The sequence below is a fragment of the Microtus ochrogaster genome, linkage group LG5 (genome assembly GCF_000317375.1).
Source record: "Microtus ochrogaster isolate Prairie Vole_2 linkage group LG5, MicOch1.0, whole genome shotgun sequence".
In the NCBI taxonomy this organism is placed as follows: Eukaryota; Metazoa; Chordata; class Mammalia; order Rodentia; family Cricetidae; genus Microtus; species Microtus ochrogaster.
In genome coordinates, this window is record NC_022031.1 from 38683225 (window position 1) to 38698614 (window position 15390).

Below are 15390 nucleotides of genomic sequence, written 5' to 3' on the forward strand. Positions count from 1 at the left end.
GGCCCGGGCAGGGGCCGGCCCTCCTCCTACCGGGCCCTCCGCAGCGCCGTGTCCAGCCTGGCGCGTGTGGATGATTTCGACTGCGCAGAGAAGATCGGGGCCGGTTTCTTCTCTGAGGTCTACAAGGTAGGACCCACAGACAAGAGGGTAGAGGGGCGGGACCGAGCCTTCGACGGGAGGCTAGAACTTGGAGGCCCACAGCCTGGGTTAGAGTCCAGTACTTGAGCTATCCACCCAACTTGCCCGGCACACACCGATCCTTGCCGCCCCCAGGTTCGGCACCGACAGTCGGGGCAAGTCATGGTGCTGAAGATGAACAAGCTCCCCAGTAACCGGAGCAACACGCTAAGGGAGGTGCAGCTGATGAACCGGCTCCGGCACCCTAACATCCTCAGGTTAGAGTGAATGGCCTAGCCTCTTACTTGGCAGCTTGCTGGGCAGGAGGGAAAAGGAAAGGTCCCTCGGAGGAGGGAGATGCGGTGGAGCTCAGGCTCTCACAGCCTACCCGTTCTATCGTCTTTCAGGTTCATGGGGGTCTGTGTGCACCAGGGGCAGCTGCACGCTCTTACGGAGGTAAGCAACTAGGCGTAGGCTAGGAAAGAGGGAAGGCACCACACCTCCAAGTGGAAGTGTCAGAGGGCTTGGTGAATTTGCGGGGAGATTAAATAGGAGCCACCCGGGACCTTGGGACCTCCTCCAATAGGAGGTTTCCTGAACTTCCTTTGGGCACACCACGTACCTGAATCCTCAGCTATTCATTCCGTGTATCCCTGAGAACAGTGCCTGACCCATAGAACTTTCTGCCGTGATGGAGATATTTTGTATCTGTGGCCACACAGGAGCCACCAGCCACACATGGGCCTGGCTAAAGCAAGAGCTACTGTCGCGGAATATCTGATTTATTTAAATGCACTAGCTGGCATAACTAGCTGCACATCGTGCTACTGTGATGGGTGGCAGCCTAGGCTATAAGTGGGAACCTTAGAGCACAGGCTGGCTCTTCTCACCTTTGTGAGTGTCACTTGGCTCATGAGTGGCAGACATAGAATACAGATTGACGCCTTGACAGTCATTCCTCTTCTCTTTTCCCTATGTCCCCAGTATATGAATGGGGGCACCCTTGAACAGCTGCTGAGCTCCCCAGAACCCCTATCTTGGCCAGTCAGGCTCCACCTAGCACTGGACATTGCCCAAGGCCTACGGTACCTACATGCCAAAGGTGTGTTTCACCGAGACCTCACATCCAAGGTAGGCTGGCCAAGGTGGGCGGGAAAATGAAAGAGGGTTTGTGCCTATGAAACCGTGATCGGGCTGTGGATGTTGGCATGTGGGGTAGTAGATATGCTCGGATGTTGGGGTGACAGGGTGCTGGAAATTGTTAAAGAACAGGGCTAGCAGCCGGGCGATGGTGGCGCACGCCTTTAATCCCAGCACTCGGGAGGCAGAAGCAGACGGATCTCTGTGAGTTCGAGACCAGCCTGGTCTACAGAGCTAGTTCCAGGACAGGCTCCAAAGCTACAGAGAAACCCTGTCTCAAAAAACCCAAAAAATAAAAAATAAATAAAAAAATAAAAAAAGAACAGGGCTAGGAGTGCTCTGAGGAACAAGGTGTCACACCGAGTGTTGAGTGACGTCGCAATAATGGGGTGCATTGGAGAACTGGGAGGGAAGGTTGAGGTGATGACACTGGGTTTTGGGTATACACTGGGAGACCAGAGAGCAGGTGATGGGTGTGTGAGGATGCCTATGTGTGTGTCAGAACTGTCTGGTCCGAAGGGAAGACCGGGGCTTCACAGCTGTCGTGGGTGACTTCGGACTGGCTGAAAAGATTCCTGTGTATAGGTGAGGTGAATTCCCTTCATACCCCAAGCCTCCCAGGGATCCCCTATTCAGTGACATTTTCTGTGGGTGGGGCAAGGGCTCACCCCATCCTCTTTTCCTGGGGGGAAGATATCTGAACAGGAGGTTCTGACTGCCCTGCTCCTGCAGGGAAGGGGCAAGGAAGGAGCCGTTGGCTGTGGTGGGCTCCCCGTACTGGATGGCTCCAGAGGTGTTGCGGGGAGAGCTGTATGATGAAAAGGTAAGAGCCCTTGAATAGAGCCCTATCCAACAACAACCTACTAAATACTCAGGACCTCCCCCTTCTCCATATCCCTCACTGTCACCCTTCCCACACAAGATAACTGCCAGCTCCGCCCCCTGGCATGGCCCATCTCCCACCTCCAGGCTGACGTCTTCGCCTTTGGGATTGTCCTCTGTGAACTCATTGCCCGAGTACCTGCGGACCCTGACTACCTGCCCCGCACTGAGGTGAAGTAACCTCCATACTAGATGCCTCATAACCATGAGGGCTCCCTGGAGGCTGACGTCCTCACAGGGGACACAGACAGACAAGGAAGGCTAACTTGGCAGTTCCTTCTCTGTCCCCACAGGACTTTGGCCTGGATGTGCCTGCTTTTCGAACACTGGTGGGAAATGACTGCCCGCTGCCTTTCCTGCTTCTGGCCATCCACTGCTGCAGCGTAAGCTTCCCACCCCACCCCACCCCACCTCATCCCTCCCCATCCATGAGTTGTCTTCTAAGTCCTGGTGAGAAGGGGAGGGGAACTTCCCTCTTCCTGAGCCTCGAGTGGAGCTGCCCTGTCTTTACCCATCAGATGGAACCCAGCACCCGTGCCCCTTTTACTGAAATCACCCAGCACCTGGAGCAGATCCTGGAGCAGCTGCCTGAGCCTGCTCCCCTCTCCAAGACGCCCCTCACTAAGGCTCCCTTGACGTACAATCAGGGTAAGTGAGCATGACCTTACCCAACAGAAGTCTGCCTCTCCTGAGAATCAGTTGTCTGGAGGAGGCTGAGGGGATCTACTGGTTTTGGAAAGACTTGGAGTCAGGTGAAGTGGGGTAGGATGGAGAGGCTTCTCAGCCTAAGGGAGCAGAGGTAGGGAAGAAAAAGTAGAAAGATAGCTGGGGGAGGGGCTGCTGGTCATCAGGTCAAGGCACTTGCATAAGGACCCGAGTCCTGAAAGTCTCCTCTGACCTCTGACCTCCACCTCCAGCTCCATTATCCTATGGTTCACAGAGAAGTACACATAGACATTAGTACATCTTTTTTTTTTTCACTAAGGAAAATGGTAGCTGGAAATAGCAGCCCTCCCTTCCAGAGCACCTGTAGGGCACCCTCTCTCAGCTCTTGCCCCACCATTCCTAGGAAATAAGGGCCTCAATCTTTGTGAGCAGATGCAGAAAACAGGGTCACACACCTACCTTTCTTTCTACAGAGTCTGTTTCAAGAGGAGGTCCCTCTGCCACACTTCCCAGGCCAGACCCCCGGCTCTCCCGCAGCCGGTCAGACCTCTTCCTGCCACCTTCACCAGAATCACCTCCCAGTTGGGGGGACAATCTAACACGAGTCAACCCCTTCTCACTGCGGGAAGACCTCAGGGGTGGCAAGATCAAACTCCTGGACACACCCTGCAAGCCGGCCACTCCATTGCCCCTGGTACCACCATCACCACTGACCTCTACCCAGCTGCCCTTGGTGACCACTCCAGAGACCTTGGTCCAGCCTGAGACCCCTGCCCGCCGCTGTCGCTCACTACCTTCATCCCCTGAGCTCCCCCGGCGGATGGAGACTGCACTGCCAGGTCCTGGCCCTTCCCCCGTGGGCCCTTCGGCTGAAGAAAAGATGGAGTGTGAGGGCAGCAGCCCCGAGCCAGAGCCCCCAGGGCCAGCTCCCCAGCTGCCGCTGGCTGTGGCCACTGACAACTTCATCAGTACTTGTTCCTCAGCCTCTCAACCCTGGTCTCCCAGATCAGGACCTCCCCTCAATAATAACCCCCCTGCCGTGGTGGTCAGTTCCCCGCAAGGATGGACTGGGGAGCCCTGGAACCGAGCACAGCATAGCCTTCCCCGGGCAGCAGCCCTGGAGCGGACAGAACCCTCGCCACCCCCATCAGCTCCTCGGGAGCCCGAGGAGGGCCTGCCCTGCCCTGGCTGCTGCCTTGGCCCCTTCAGCTTTGGCTTCCTATCCATGTGCCCCCGCCCCACCCCAGCTGTTGCCCGCTACCGCAACCTGAACTGTGAGGCGGGCAGTCTTCTCTGCCACCGAGGGCACCATGCCAAGCCACCCACACCCAGCCTGCAGCTGCCTGGGGCACGCTCTTAGCAGTGAGGCCTGCGACCTCAGGCTTCCAGCCTTGGCCTTCAGGATAGCCTGTAAGGACAGTGCACTTGCTGGACAATGCCAGCCCCAGATGGGCTGGCTGGATCTTCTCCCCGTCTAGGGGAGCCTCAGCATGGTCCCAATGGACAGAGCACTTCCTATCTGACCCCTGGGTTCGCCTTCCCATGGGGATCACTGAACTAGACACAGCATTGCTGACACACAAGACTAACACGTGCAAATTATTTAAAAATATTTCAATAAAACTGCCTGGCTGGCTCCGGGCCATCCATCCACTCAGCGGTGCGCCCTCCTCCCCAGTTTGGGAAGTTTTTAAGGGAGGCCAAGTCCACTCCCTTCCCAGGAATAGTCCAGTTTCTGGGCGACTTTGAAGCAGGCAGCAGGTTGCCAGGCCAGGATCAGCCCTTAGCTGAGCATGCCCGAGAGTGAGGGAATGCTGGAGGAATCGCAGGCCACAGGTTAAGGATGCAGGTCACAAGCTCTTGTTCCTGTGTCTGGAAAAATAAAGCAGCAGCGAGCTCTAGGTGACTCACTAACCCTCGTCCAGTTCACCCTGTCTTCCCGCTCCCCTGTTCAGGACGTACCTGTCCCCTTTCCCTGCCTAGCCTGGCCCTACATAAGCAGAATGAGCCACTGGAGATTGTGGATTTGACAAATTTGGGAACAGATTTTCCCTCTGTCCTCTGGGCCTCTGTCCCCATACACACAACTATGCCTGCTCTCCATCCCTCGTGCTTACCTGTTTCAGTGCAGGTGATCCCCGTCAGGAAACCGGAAAGCTTCCAGCTCACAAATGCAAGGATAAGAGTCTGTACACTTTGAGAAGTGTCTTTGCCATGATTCATACCATTTGGCTAGCTTCATACAATATGAGCTTTGAGAATAAGATACAGGTGATCTGTAAGATTGTATAAGATACGGCAAGTAGAATTGGGATACACTCTGATCCCCTCCTTTCCCCTTATTCTTTGTTCAGGTTTCTGAACTTCAGCTCAAACAGCCCTTAAGGCCATGGAAGAAAGCTTACCAAAGTCATAAAAGATGAAAACTCCACCTAAGGAGATGGGTTCACTGGCGTATGCCTTTAATGCCTTAAACCCAGGAGACAGGCAGGCCACACTACACAGTAAGACAGGACCGTCTCAAAATCATGGGACGTGAAGTAGCCACAGCTACTCATTCTGCTGCTCTCTGCTTGGGGCAGTTCTAGTGGCCCAGTTGGCGTGGGCTAAGCAAGCGCAGCTGCAGTTTGGGCAGCTTGTCAAGGCTTAGAGAGTTCAAGGCCAGCAGCACTTCTCACTCACTGGCTGTGACAGATGACACAGACCTCAACCTAGTAATTCCTTTTTTGTTTCGGGTTTTGTTTTGTTTTTCAAGACAGGGTTTCTCTGTGGCTTTGGAGCCTGTCCTGGAACTTGTTCTGTGGACCAGGCTGGCCTCAAACTCACAGAGATCCACCTGCCTCTGCCTCCCAAATGCTGGTATTAAAAGGCATGTGCCACCACTGCCTGACTGTTTTTGTTTTTTTGAGAAGGGGAGTCTTGCTGTGTGGCACAGGCTGGCCTTAACTCCCAGTCCTACCTCAACCTCCTAGGTGATAGGATTACAGGAATATGCCATTGCAACTTTCTTAAGTATGTGCTAGAGCCCTCCAGGCGCTGTGGGTGGAATGTGGAAGAAGAGTGCAGGTCGATGCAAAGACTTAGCGGGTCAAGACACTAAGCCCAGTGAGTGACCCGAGAGTAGTCCCTGAGGACCACATGGCAGGAGAGAACTGACTCCTGCCTGCCACATGGCACCCCTCCTCAACACACATTTTTAAATCAAGACTATCTTAAACAGTTAAGTAGAAGAAACAAGTTACAATGCCGATTTGTGGAAGAGTTTTGGGAGCAAAGTTTAGGGAAGAAATATCTATGAGAGACTGAGTTGACAATACCTCAAATTCTTCCTAGCTTGCCAATGGTTTTCTTCATTTTGGCTTGGCTGCTGGATCCAATATGACTTTGAATCATTTAGCAACTTCCCTAAGCCATTGGGCAGAGAGACCTGAGGGGATTCAGAGAGGTGTGTGAAAAGTAGTGAGAATATGGGAAAAAATGGGGACACCCTAGGAGGCTCATGAGTTTTACTTAGCAAAAGACCTTGCCCATTTAGTACATGAATTAATTGCTCCTGCATCCTTGCAGGGCTGCCAGATACAGCCCAATCTCCATTTCACCTCTCAGCTGAGTAAGAATCTGGAATGGAGTCAGTCTGAACTTCTGGTCTCAGGCAATGGAGCGTCCGGGTCTGCCCCACTCCCCTGAGAGGCAAGGGCAGGCCAGCGCGGCACACACTAAAGTGGAGAGGCTCAGGATTCACCTCTCACCAGTGCTAAGCAATAGGAGCCATGGGATAACACGAGACTGAGGATGCCGAAGCCAGTGCCACATCTCCTGGCAAATGGTGTGACTGTCCGTATCTGTCACGGGGAAGCAATGCAAACCATGGCATGTGGCAGCCGTGCACTGCCACTCCTGACTCAATGACACACCTCCCTTTACCAGTGGCACCCACTTCAGGATATGGAGAAGGGCATGCTCACTTGATAAGGATACTTATCCGATTCTTTGCCTATAGTAGCCAGTTGGGAGGACAGAGATGTGCAGTATTTCTGGCTCTCTTGCCAACTCCTGAGAGTGTGTGAGATGTAAAAGCATCTTCCCTCATGCTGTGTCCATCCCAGCGGACAGCAGGTGTCTACAAAGCAGAAGGAATGTGACAGCCACACTTGGAGTAAAGTGACTAGTTGGCCAGCTGGTTGCTAACAGTAGTCCCTCGGGTCTACTCTGATATCTTCATCAACTTTAGCCCTTCATCTTTGCAAGCTTTTTGCCTTTTCGGGAAATGTTGTACTTCTTAATGATATGGGAAGCTTATTTTAATGGAGCCTGTCCCTGGCTTTCAAAAGGTTAAAATCTGCCCTAACACTGGTCAACTTTGCCTGGGCTTCCACATTGGTCAAAGGACTTCTCATTCATTCACTCATTCATTCATTCATTCCATTTACTCCTTAACACATCTCCACTGCACATTCAAAGTTTGCCTCACTCCTCCAGCCCCTGGCAACATCTCTTGCCACAACTCCCATAAGCAGACAGACTTGGTTCCCCTTTTTCTGAAGTTATGAACACTATCCATTTCCATATTCCCACTTAAAGACACCTATCTCTGTTGATTTCCAGGATAACTTTAAGGGATAAACATCCTCCTTAACATCCCACACTCCACTCTGCTCTTGATCTCAGTCACCTTTCCTATTTCCGTTTGATCCATCAGTCCTCGCTCCGTCACTCAGAAAGCATTCCCTATTCCCGCCCCCTCTCCTATCTACATTTTCTTATGTCTCCATCACACTTCCCCTGTTGATCTGCATTGTGACTTAAAGATTTTTTGATTTGGTGTAACTTGAAGAGAGTGAGAGAATAAAAAACATGCTGAAAGGTCTTGAAAGGTGTGTGTGTGTGTGTGTGTGAGAGAGAGAGAGAGAGAGAGAGAGAGAGAGAGAGAGAGAGAGAGAGAGAGGAGACAGATCTCATCATGTAGTCTAGGCTGGGCTCAAATTCCTCATCCTCTTGCCTTAGCTCTGTAAATGCTGAAGTTTACGAGTGTGGTCACCATGTCTGACTCAGGATTCTTTTGTTACATTATGAGGAAGAGAAAAATAATGTTGGATTTTGCATAGAGGAGTTTTGCTCTCTCTCTCCACATCTCATGTCTGTGCACATACTGGAGTGTGTTAGCCCATCACTGCTCAGATAACTAATTAGAATGGGTTGGCCTGGCTGGGACAGCATGCTCAGATTTATGGGTTTTTAGGATTTCCCCAGAAACCTGAATGTGGTGGCTTGAACAGAATGGCCCTCATAGGCGCATATATTTGAGTGTTTGGTCCCCCGTTGGTGGAACTGTTTGGGAAGGACTAGGAGGTGTGGCCTGTGGAAGAAGGTGTGTCAGTGGAGGCAGGCTTTGATAGGTTTCAGAAGACTCCTACTCCCACGCACTCTCTCCGTCTCCCACTTGAGAAGCAAGCTGCGAGCTCTCAGCTGTTCCTGTTGCCATGTGCTTGCTCCTCCATCATGGACTCTGACCCGCTGAACCACAGACCAAAGGTTGTCTTGGTCCTGGTGTTTTGTCACAGCAGTAGAAAAGTCACTAAGACCCCAAGTGAGTACCAGGTGAGTGGCTGCCATCCTATCTGACCTGCCTTGGAAAGCACGTCAGAGAATCCCCACAGAAAGCTGGCTATAGCCATATTGATGCACTCTGGGTTTGATTGAGAGATCCTGCCTCAATGAATAAAGTAGACGCACAATCAAGGATGAATCTCTGCATCGACCTGTGCACACACAAATGCATGCATACATTTACACATGCAACACAGACACACGAAAATGGACAAGGGGGGAATTGGTGCCATTGTGAAGATTGTCCTCCTTTGGGTCGGGTGAGGGTAGTTAAGAAGAACACCCAGCGGTGGCAGTTGTCCTAAAAAGATCGGGATCTGCAGAACACAGATAGACTTGGTGGAACCATTCTGATGAGCTGATGGTGGTGGCACCCACTGAACATGCTGGAAACGCAGTGGGGAAGGAGTCCCTGTGGAAAACACACTGGCTGCTGCAGAGCGGAGCCTCAGTGGCACCAAGCTGTCATCTGTACAATGGGTCACACCTGATGCAGGCCTAGACTACGTTGTCAGCTGGGTTCATCCAGGGTTGAGTTTTTAATCAGTCTAGTGCACCAGAACCAGGGAACAAAAGAGTAAGTGATTGGGTAATAGACCCCGGAACCCAAGACGAATAGGGAGAGAAGCAAGGATAAGAGAGGGCTGTTGGGAGGAAAGAAAACTGGGTCTCCACAGGCTGAATGCCTTGGGAAGGCTGGAGAAGTGTAGAGAGCCCTGTTGGGCTGGGTAGCTGCAAACAGAGTAGATGTCTATATCCAGCTGTGGACAGATGAGCACCATGGGATGTCAAGGTCTGAAGTGTAGCTATGGGAATGGCCAGGGACTGGAAGTCATGGAAAATAAGACGGTTAAGGAGAGGGACTGGGAGATGGCTCAGCAATTAATGGGTTTGCCACAAAAGCATGAGGACTTTAGTTAAGGTACAGGTACCCATAGGAAAAGTAGAGCTGATCACGGCCGTGCTCGAGGTTGAGTGGAGAGATTCTATCTCAGAAACTAATCTGCAATGGCACACACAGGGGTGGGGAGGGGAGAGGAAGAGAAAAGGCACCCACGAATGCACACTCTCACGCACGCACACAGAACAGGAGCATACAGAAATGAAAGCCGTGAGTGTGTGCCTGCAATCTTGCTGTCTCAGTTTGGCGGAAGCATCTAGATGTCTCTGGGTCAGAAAGAGATTTGGACACTGTGATACGGGATCTATGGAGAGTACTTCCTTCCCCGCTACAAGATCCACCATAGAGCTGAGTGCATCCCCCTAAACCCAGTGTTCAGCTTGGTCCTTCTCAATAACCAAGTCACAGCCCAGATCAGTCCCTGCTCCAGCTCACGGCCCCTTTCCTGAACTACTCACTGAGCTCTGGGCAGACCAGCCACTAGAGACTCCTGGATTCAGTCTGTTCCTCACAGGCCATCCGCCCCACCTCCCTGATCCCAGAGCAGATACCTGAGGAACAGGAAAGAGAGCGCCTCAGTGTGTCCCGCATGTTGACCAGCCTCTGGTTCAAGTCCCTCCTCTGCTGCTCCTCCCTTTCCAAGTTCTCCTTGCTCCTCTGTCCCTCAGACTGGCAGGCCTGTAGCTGCTGCTCCGTGACCTCATGGATCTTCTGCTTCTCCTGTAAAGCGTCCTGACTCAGGGACAGCTTTGTCAGAGACCCCTGCAGATCCCCCTCCTTCTGCTCCAGCTGAGCTGTCTTCTGCTTGAGCTGCTGCTGCAAGCTACTGTTGGTGGCTTCCAAAATCCTGGTAACCTGCTGGAATTGCTGAGACACCTGCAGATCTGGTTGGCCATAGAAGAGACTGGTTGGGTGTAGCAACGCACACCCGTATCCCTGCCTAGGGAAGGCTGAGATAGGAGGATTGCAAGTTCAAGGCCAGCCTGGGCTACACATGAAGAACCTCGGCCGGGGGAGCAGGGAGACTGAGGATACGTTTTCCAGCTGGTACTCTAAGACTATAGTATCAACCTTTTTGGCTTCTTGTAACTTCTTGTATTATGTGCTAAATTTAAGATCTAGGTGCCCAGTGTTTAAGGAACTCCTAACTGGGTAAGGATAATTTAGGAAGGCAGGACACTCCAGGACAGACCTGGCTGGAAACCAGACCCAAAAGCCAAGGATGTCGGGACAGTGTCTTTGAGCCTTCCCCATGAAAGGCCAAGTAGGGGGAGAGAAGAGATGTTTAGAATGAGTGGGAAGTGGGGTACCCATACTCACAGCGAACTCCTAGGCAGATGGCAGCCACCCCTAACATCAGACAGGCCAGGAAAAGGCCCAGCAAGAAGTATTGCAAGCCGACTGCGGGACCTTAAGGGACAGGGGTGAGAGGCAGTCAGTCCCAGGGCAGAATATACTCATTGAGACATGGAGAGGATGGGAAGCACTCCTAAAGTGGGCTTTGTCAGTCAGGGAATAAGAGTTGGGGATCGTAACTGGTGAAAAGGATTGAGGGGGCGTTACCCGACAGAAGGAGATAAATTTCATACAGGGGAAGGGACCTGGAGTCATATGACTAGGGGCCATCCCAGGGACTTGTGATACGGATTGACTCCGGGTGCAAACAATCACTAGCGGGATGAGGTAGGTTGTGGAGTGGCTGAGCTGTCGTTGAAGTCCCAAAGGCTCATTTCCAGAAAGAGTAACACAGGGCATAAGCCAGCCCCACCCCTCCGGGATGAAGTTTGGCATCCCTGCCCAGCATCCGCGGGTGCGCTGCTGGTGAATGGCGCGCTGGGGCTGCGGGGGTCGGGTGGGGGTGGGGATACGCACAACGGGAAATCCATCCTACAGCGGGCGACTTCACGGGGCTCCAGGATGCAGCTGGCTGCTCTGACCTGACGCCTGCCGAAAGGGAGCGTCCGAAGTGAGGGTGGAAAGTCCCGGTAACCTCCCTTCTCCCCAGTACCACACCATGCTGAGACCTTGGCCTGTCCTGGACTAAGGGCAGTGGGACAGTCACTCTCGGTACTTCCTCTGCCGCCCCGGGACTCATGTCTCTGTCGCCTTTGGTGGTTTTGCGGATGGACCCTGCTCAGCTCCTGCTTGCTCCTCAGAACTGCCACGCAGGGAGGTCCTCACCCGGAAGCCCTTCTTGGATTGCCTTCGCCACACTCCCCTCATATCCCTCATTTCTCTCCTGGGTCCTCCTTTCCTTATCATTTCCTCAGGGTCGTGACTCTCATTCCTCTCCCTACTCTTGTCCCCCACCCATCTCGCACCCGGCTGCCCTGATCCTGCCCCCAGTTTACCGCGAGGACCCTTCTGGGACCGTTCATCTTGCCCTGTCCTCAAGAACGGCCCTGCCGTTTCTCCAAGACTGCTCTTTGCTCCCGTCCTAAACACATCCCTGGGCCTCCATACCTGCTTTGTCCACTAGGGTAGAGGAAGCCAAGCCTGATGCTCCTGCTGGGACGGGAGACACTTGCACATTCTCGTAGGTGAGTTCTCCATCCTCGTAAGCCTCACAGTCTGAAGAGGAAAGGTCCCAAGAAGGAGTCAGGAATGAGGTCTGGAATGGGGATGGAAGAGGGCAGCTATATGCAGGACTTACCCTGTCCGAGGTGATTAGAGACGCTGTTCTTCAAGGGCACCTTCACAAAGCGCAGGTCTGCGTAGGTGATGGCGTCAGCCATGGCATTTGGCACTTCTGCCAAGGGTCTTCCAGCTAAACCACTGGCCCACACCTCCCTGGCCACTCTCCTCCCTTAAGCATTGAGTTCTCTCTGTGACTGTAAGGCTCAGTGCTTTGCAGTGTGACCCCAAACCAAAAAAGAGGAAGGCTTCTGGCAGATGGACTCAACGAAGCAGAAGAGATCCCCGGGTTGAAGCCAGAGGGCCACGAAGGGCCACGGAGGTCCAAGGAGGTCCAAAACACAGGTGTTGAAGCTAGCCTGGACCTGTGTCCAGCCAGCGCCCCTCCCCACATATCCTAGACTCACTTTGGCCTCCACAGTACTTAAGATCCACACAGTCCTGTGTGTTCCCTGGTTGGCCACTCCCCTTCTGACGGCCATTTACTGAGATCTGTCCATGGATACTTGGGACTCCTTTGTTCTCAGCTGACCCAGGGCACGTCCCCATCTCTGCTCCAGATTGCAGCTTCATCCTCAACCATCAGTTTGCGGGTTCCTACCCTGGAACCTTAGCTCCTCCTCATTCTGGGGGTTCCAGTAGGCCCATGACTTAGCAGGATGGGGTGCTTAGTTTGGTAGCTTACATAAGGCTTGTGTCTCCCGGTTAGCATGGAGCACTTCTGGGGTGAGCCTAACTCCTCTCCTGCTTGCTGAACCTAGAAAGCATTCCTGGGAATGTGACGGCTTGTTTGAGGACACAAGCAAGGCAGGAACACCTACCCTGGTTTTCCTCTGTGAACACCCAGATTCCCCACTTCACAGCTTTTTCCTGCTGTCTTCCTGATCACACCTGTGACCAGGTGTCTGCTTCCGTCATGCACCCTTCCCTTAACATCCTGTGGCATCCTCTGTGTCCCCACGTCAGAGCCACATCAGGAATCAGTGTCCACTAAGCAGGGGTTCGGGAGCAGCTCTGGGCTGTGTTGAAGGGCTAACCTGGAGCAACCGTAGTCCACACATCCCTTCTAGGGGGGATGAAAGGAAGCTGTGGGCGTGGATTTCAAGAAGGGATGCGGTGGGTTGGAGGGATAGCTCAGTGGTTAAGAATCCTGGTTCCATTCCCAGCACCCACATGGCCATTCACAATCATCTGTGACCCCTCAGTCATCAGCCCGGCACATAGTATACAGACATACATACAGGCAAAACACTCATATACATTAAAACAAAATAAAACTTAAAAAAGAAAAAGGGGTGGCCATGGCTTCCTGGGCTGAAGTGAGGCAAAGAAACGCCCCCTTGTTGTAATTCTTCCGTTAGAGGTCCTGGGGACTGGAGGTGTAGCTCCACGGAACACTGGAGTATGATGGTCTGGCCTCACTTCCCAGCGCACACAGACACACATACAGTCCAAACATTGCCCCATCGTTCATCCCCAGAGAAAATGGCCTCTTGGGTCAAGTGTTGGGACACACCTTCAATCTTAGAAATCAGGAGGCAGAGGCAGGCACAGATGTAGCCTGTGAGCCAGAGGCCAGCCTGGTCTACACCATGAGTTCCAGGCTGGCCAGGGTTATATAGTGAGACCCTATCTCAGAGAGAGAGAGACAAAGACAGAGACAGAGGAAGACACACAAAGAAACAGAGACCCAGAGCGAGCAGAGGCATTTGCAGAGGAGACCACCATGTACGAAACTGTTGTAGATGAAGAGGCGTAGAAGGCCTGGCTGACAGTGGGGCTGAGCGGAGCAGCGCCCACAGGGCCTATCTAATGTTCTCTTACTGCAATATAGCCTGTTAAAGGAATCCCAAAAGGCCTTCATGGTTGGGGGGGGGCGGGGGTTGGAACCGGATGAGGTATGAAGGTGAGAAAACCCCACCCCCTTTTGGGCCACATCCGCCCCGCCCCACCCCCACCAGCTGTCCTGCAGCTGTGGGTAGGAAGAAAGAAAAGGTGAAGTTCCTCACCACTTGCTACACACTCATGTGACTGGTGGTGTTGGGCGGGGCCAGGTGATGTTGGGAGAGCTTTCTTGCAGTAAGTAGCCTGGTGGAGCCTGCCTGCCCCAGAGAAAGTGTGGCCCCTGGGGCTGAAGGGCAAACACACTGTCACCTGAGCAAAGCGTCTGAGGATAGGCAGGTGCACGCGTACGTTTGTGTGTGCTCGCGTGAGCACAGCCCGCCCCCCGCACTTTGTGGCCTGTTAGGGGTGTCTGTGGGAGGGGTGGAGTGTCTCTGTCAAAGCCACCCCTGGAGAATGAAACAATGTGTCCTGTGGGCTGAGGTGACTGGTGTGAGCTGTCATCTTTTGCCACGACGGGAAACAATAAGAGAGCCTCTTCAGAAAAGCCATCATAGGTCAAGACAGCAGGTTTTACAAGTACTTCCTTTTTGAGATTCGTTTGTGTTTTAAGGGTTCTCTGCAACAGCTGTTAACGGTCCCTGCCTGCTTGACTAAAGTTTCCAGCACCTTCCTCCAGGCAGCATCTCAGGTCCTCCCCCAGATACTGGCAGCTGACTGGTGACTCCCTGGGGGCCTGTGGGGGCGTGTGAGAGTGAGTGGGAGGGTTCAGAGCAGCTGGTGTCGGGAATGGGTGGGGACAGTTAGGGCGTTGCATCCGTGGTACCCATGTGGGCATGGACAGGGCCAGTGACTTTAGGACACTGGCATGGACTGCAGACGGTGTCTCAGTTTCCAAAACCCCAGTACACAGGTGAACATGACCTGTAAGGCAGGGAAGATGCCCAAGCCTGGCTTCTAATTTGCACTGGAAACAGCATCAGGAACCCTCACGCCGTTACCAAGAAAGTGTCACTGAGCTGGAGCTGGGCTGAGGGGCGCAGCTCACCTGCATGGCCTTAGAGTCTTCATTGGGAGTGATCTGGGCTTTGTTCCTCCTTAGCCCTCTGGTGATGGTGAACCATCTCTTCACATTGTGCAGTCCCGTCGGTCTTAGGCCAGCTTGTAGTGCAAGGATGAGATGGGACACATCCTGAGGATGCCCAGGAGAGCAGCTGTCTGTACACCTTGATCGACTTCTAAGTGGTCTTGTATTTTACAGAGGGGAAATTGATCGGGGGGTGCAATTCTCGCCTTTCCTGGGTGTGTATGAAAGTCTGCAGTATTGGCATTCACATTACCGTTCAAAGCTGAACACCTAGACGTCTGGGACTCAGCTCTCCACACTGCCCAGACGTCAGGAACACTGGAGATCAGACCATGACCTGAAATCGGATACCATAAGGACAAACACCACAGCCTTGCCTTGCCCTGACCGCCCCTCCGCTTACTACGGAGAATGGCTTGTCTGACTAGGACAGGGGGACCGGCTGTGAACTTGCTCTGTGTCATTTTGGTCATGCAAGTCCAGCAGACATCAGGAGACTCTGAGCTAGACTGTA

The 15390-nt window shown here is 53.1% G+C and overlaps 2 protein-coding genes across 2 annotated transcripts in view; one reads left to right on the top strand and one right to left on the bottom strand.

Moving 5' to 3' along the window:
• The window catches only part of Tesk1 (testis associated actin remodelling kinase 1), a 5260-nt gene extending 798 nt beyond the window's left edge, over positions 1-4462 (top strand). The window contains exons 2-11 of the mRNA XM_005362071.2: positions 1-126; positions 274-395; positions 525-573; positions 1102-1248; positions 1760-1842; positions 1990-2080; positions 2227-2310; positions 2433-2522; positions 2658-2787; positions 3279-4462. Coding sequence (XP_005362128.2) covers positions 1-126; positions 274-395; positions 525-573; positions 1102-1248; positions 1760-1842; positions 1990-2080; positions 2227-2310; positions 2433-2522; positions 2658-2787; positions 3279-4165 — 1809 coding nt within the window. The 3' untranslated portion in view covers positions 4166-4462. The remainder of the gene's footprint in view (positions 127-273; positions 396-524; positions 574-1101; positions 1249-1759; positions 1843-1989; positions 2081-2226; positions 2311-2432; positions 2523-2657; positions 2788-3278) is intronic.
• A 90-nt stretch (positions 4463-4552) lies between these two features.
• On the bottom strand, positions 4553-12088 carry Cd72 (CD72 molecule). The gene is made up of 8 exons (XM_026786788.1): positions 11967-12088; positions 11777-11884; positions 11186-11257; positions 10634-10723; positions 9865-10197; positions 6771-6925; positions 6123-6232; positions 4553-5081 (listed from the first exon to the last, which is right to left on the bottom strand). The coding sequence occupies exons 1-8, from the start codon at positions 12046-12048 to the stop codon at positions 4928-4930; spliced, it is 1104 nt and encodes a 367-aa protein (XP_026642589.1). The 5' UTR covers positions 12049-12088; the 3' UTR covers positions 4553-4927.
• Between the last annotated feature and the right edge of the window lie 3302 nt (positions 12089-15390).

Coding starts and splice junctions, on each gene's coding strand:
- Cd72 (XM_026786788.1), bottom strand. CDS start 12,048: ATGGCTGACGCCATCACCTACGCAGACCTGCGCTTTGTGAAGGTGCCC. Junction 10,724..11,185: donor TGTAGGATGGATTTCCCGTT/GTGCGTATCCCC, acceptor CTGTCCCTTAAG/GTCCCGCAGTCGGCTTGCAA. Junction 5,082..6,122: donor CAAGCTAGGAAGAATTTGAG/GTATTGTCAACT, acceptor ACAATCTTACAG/ATCACCTGTATCTTATTCTC.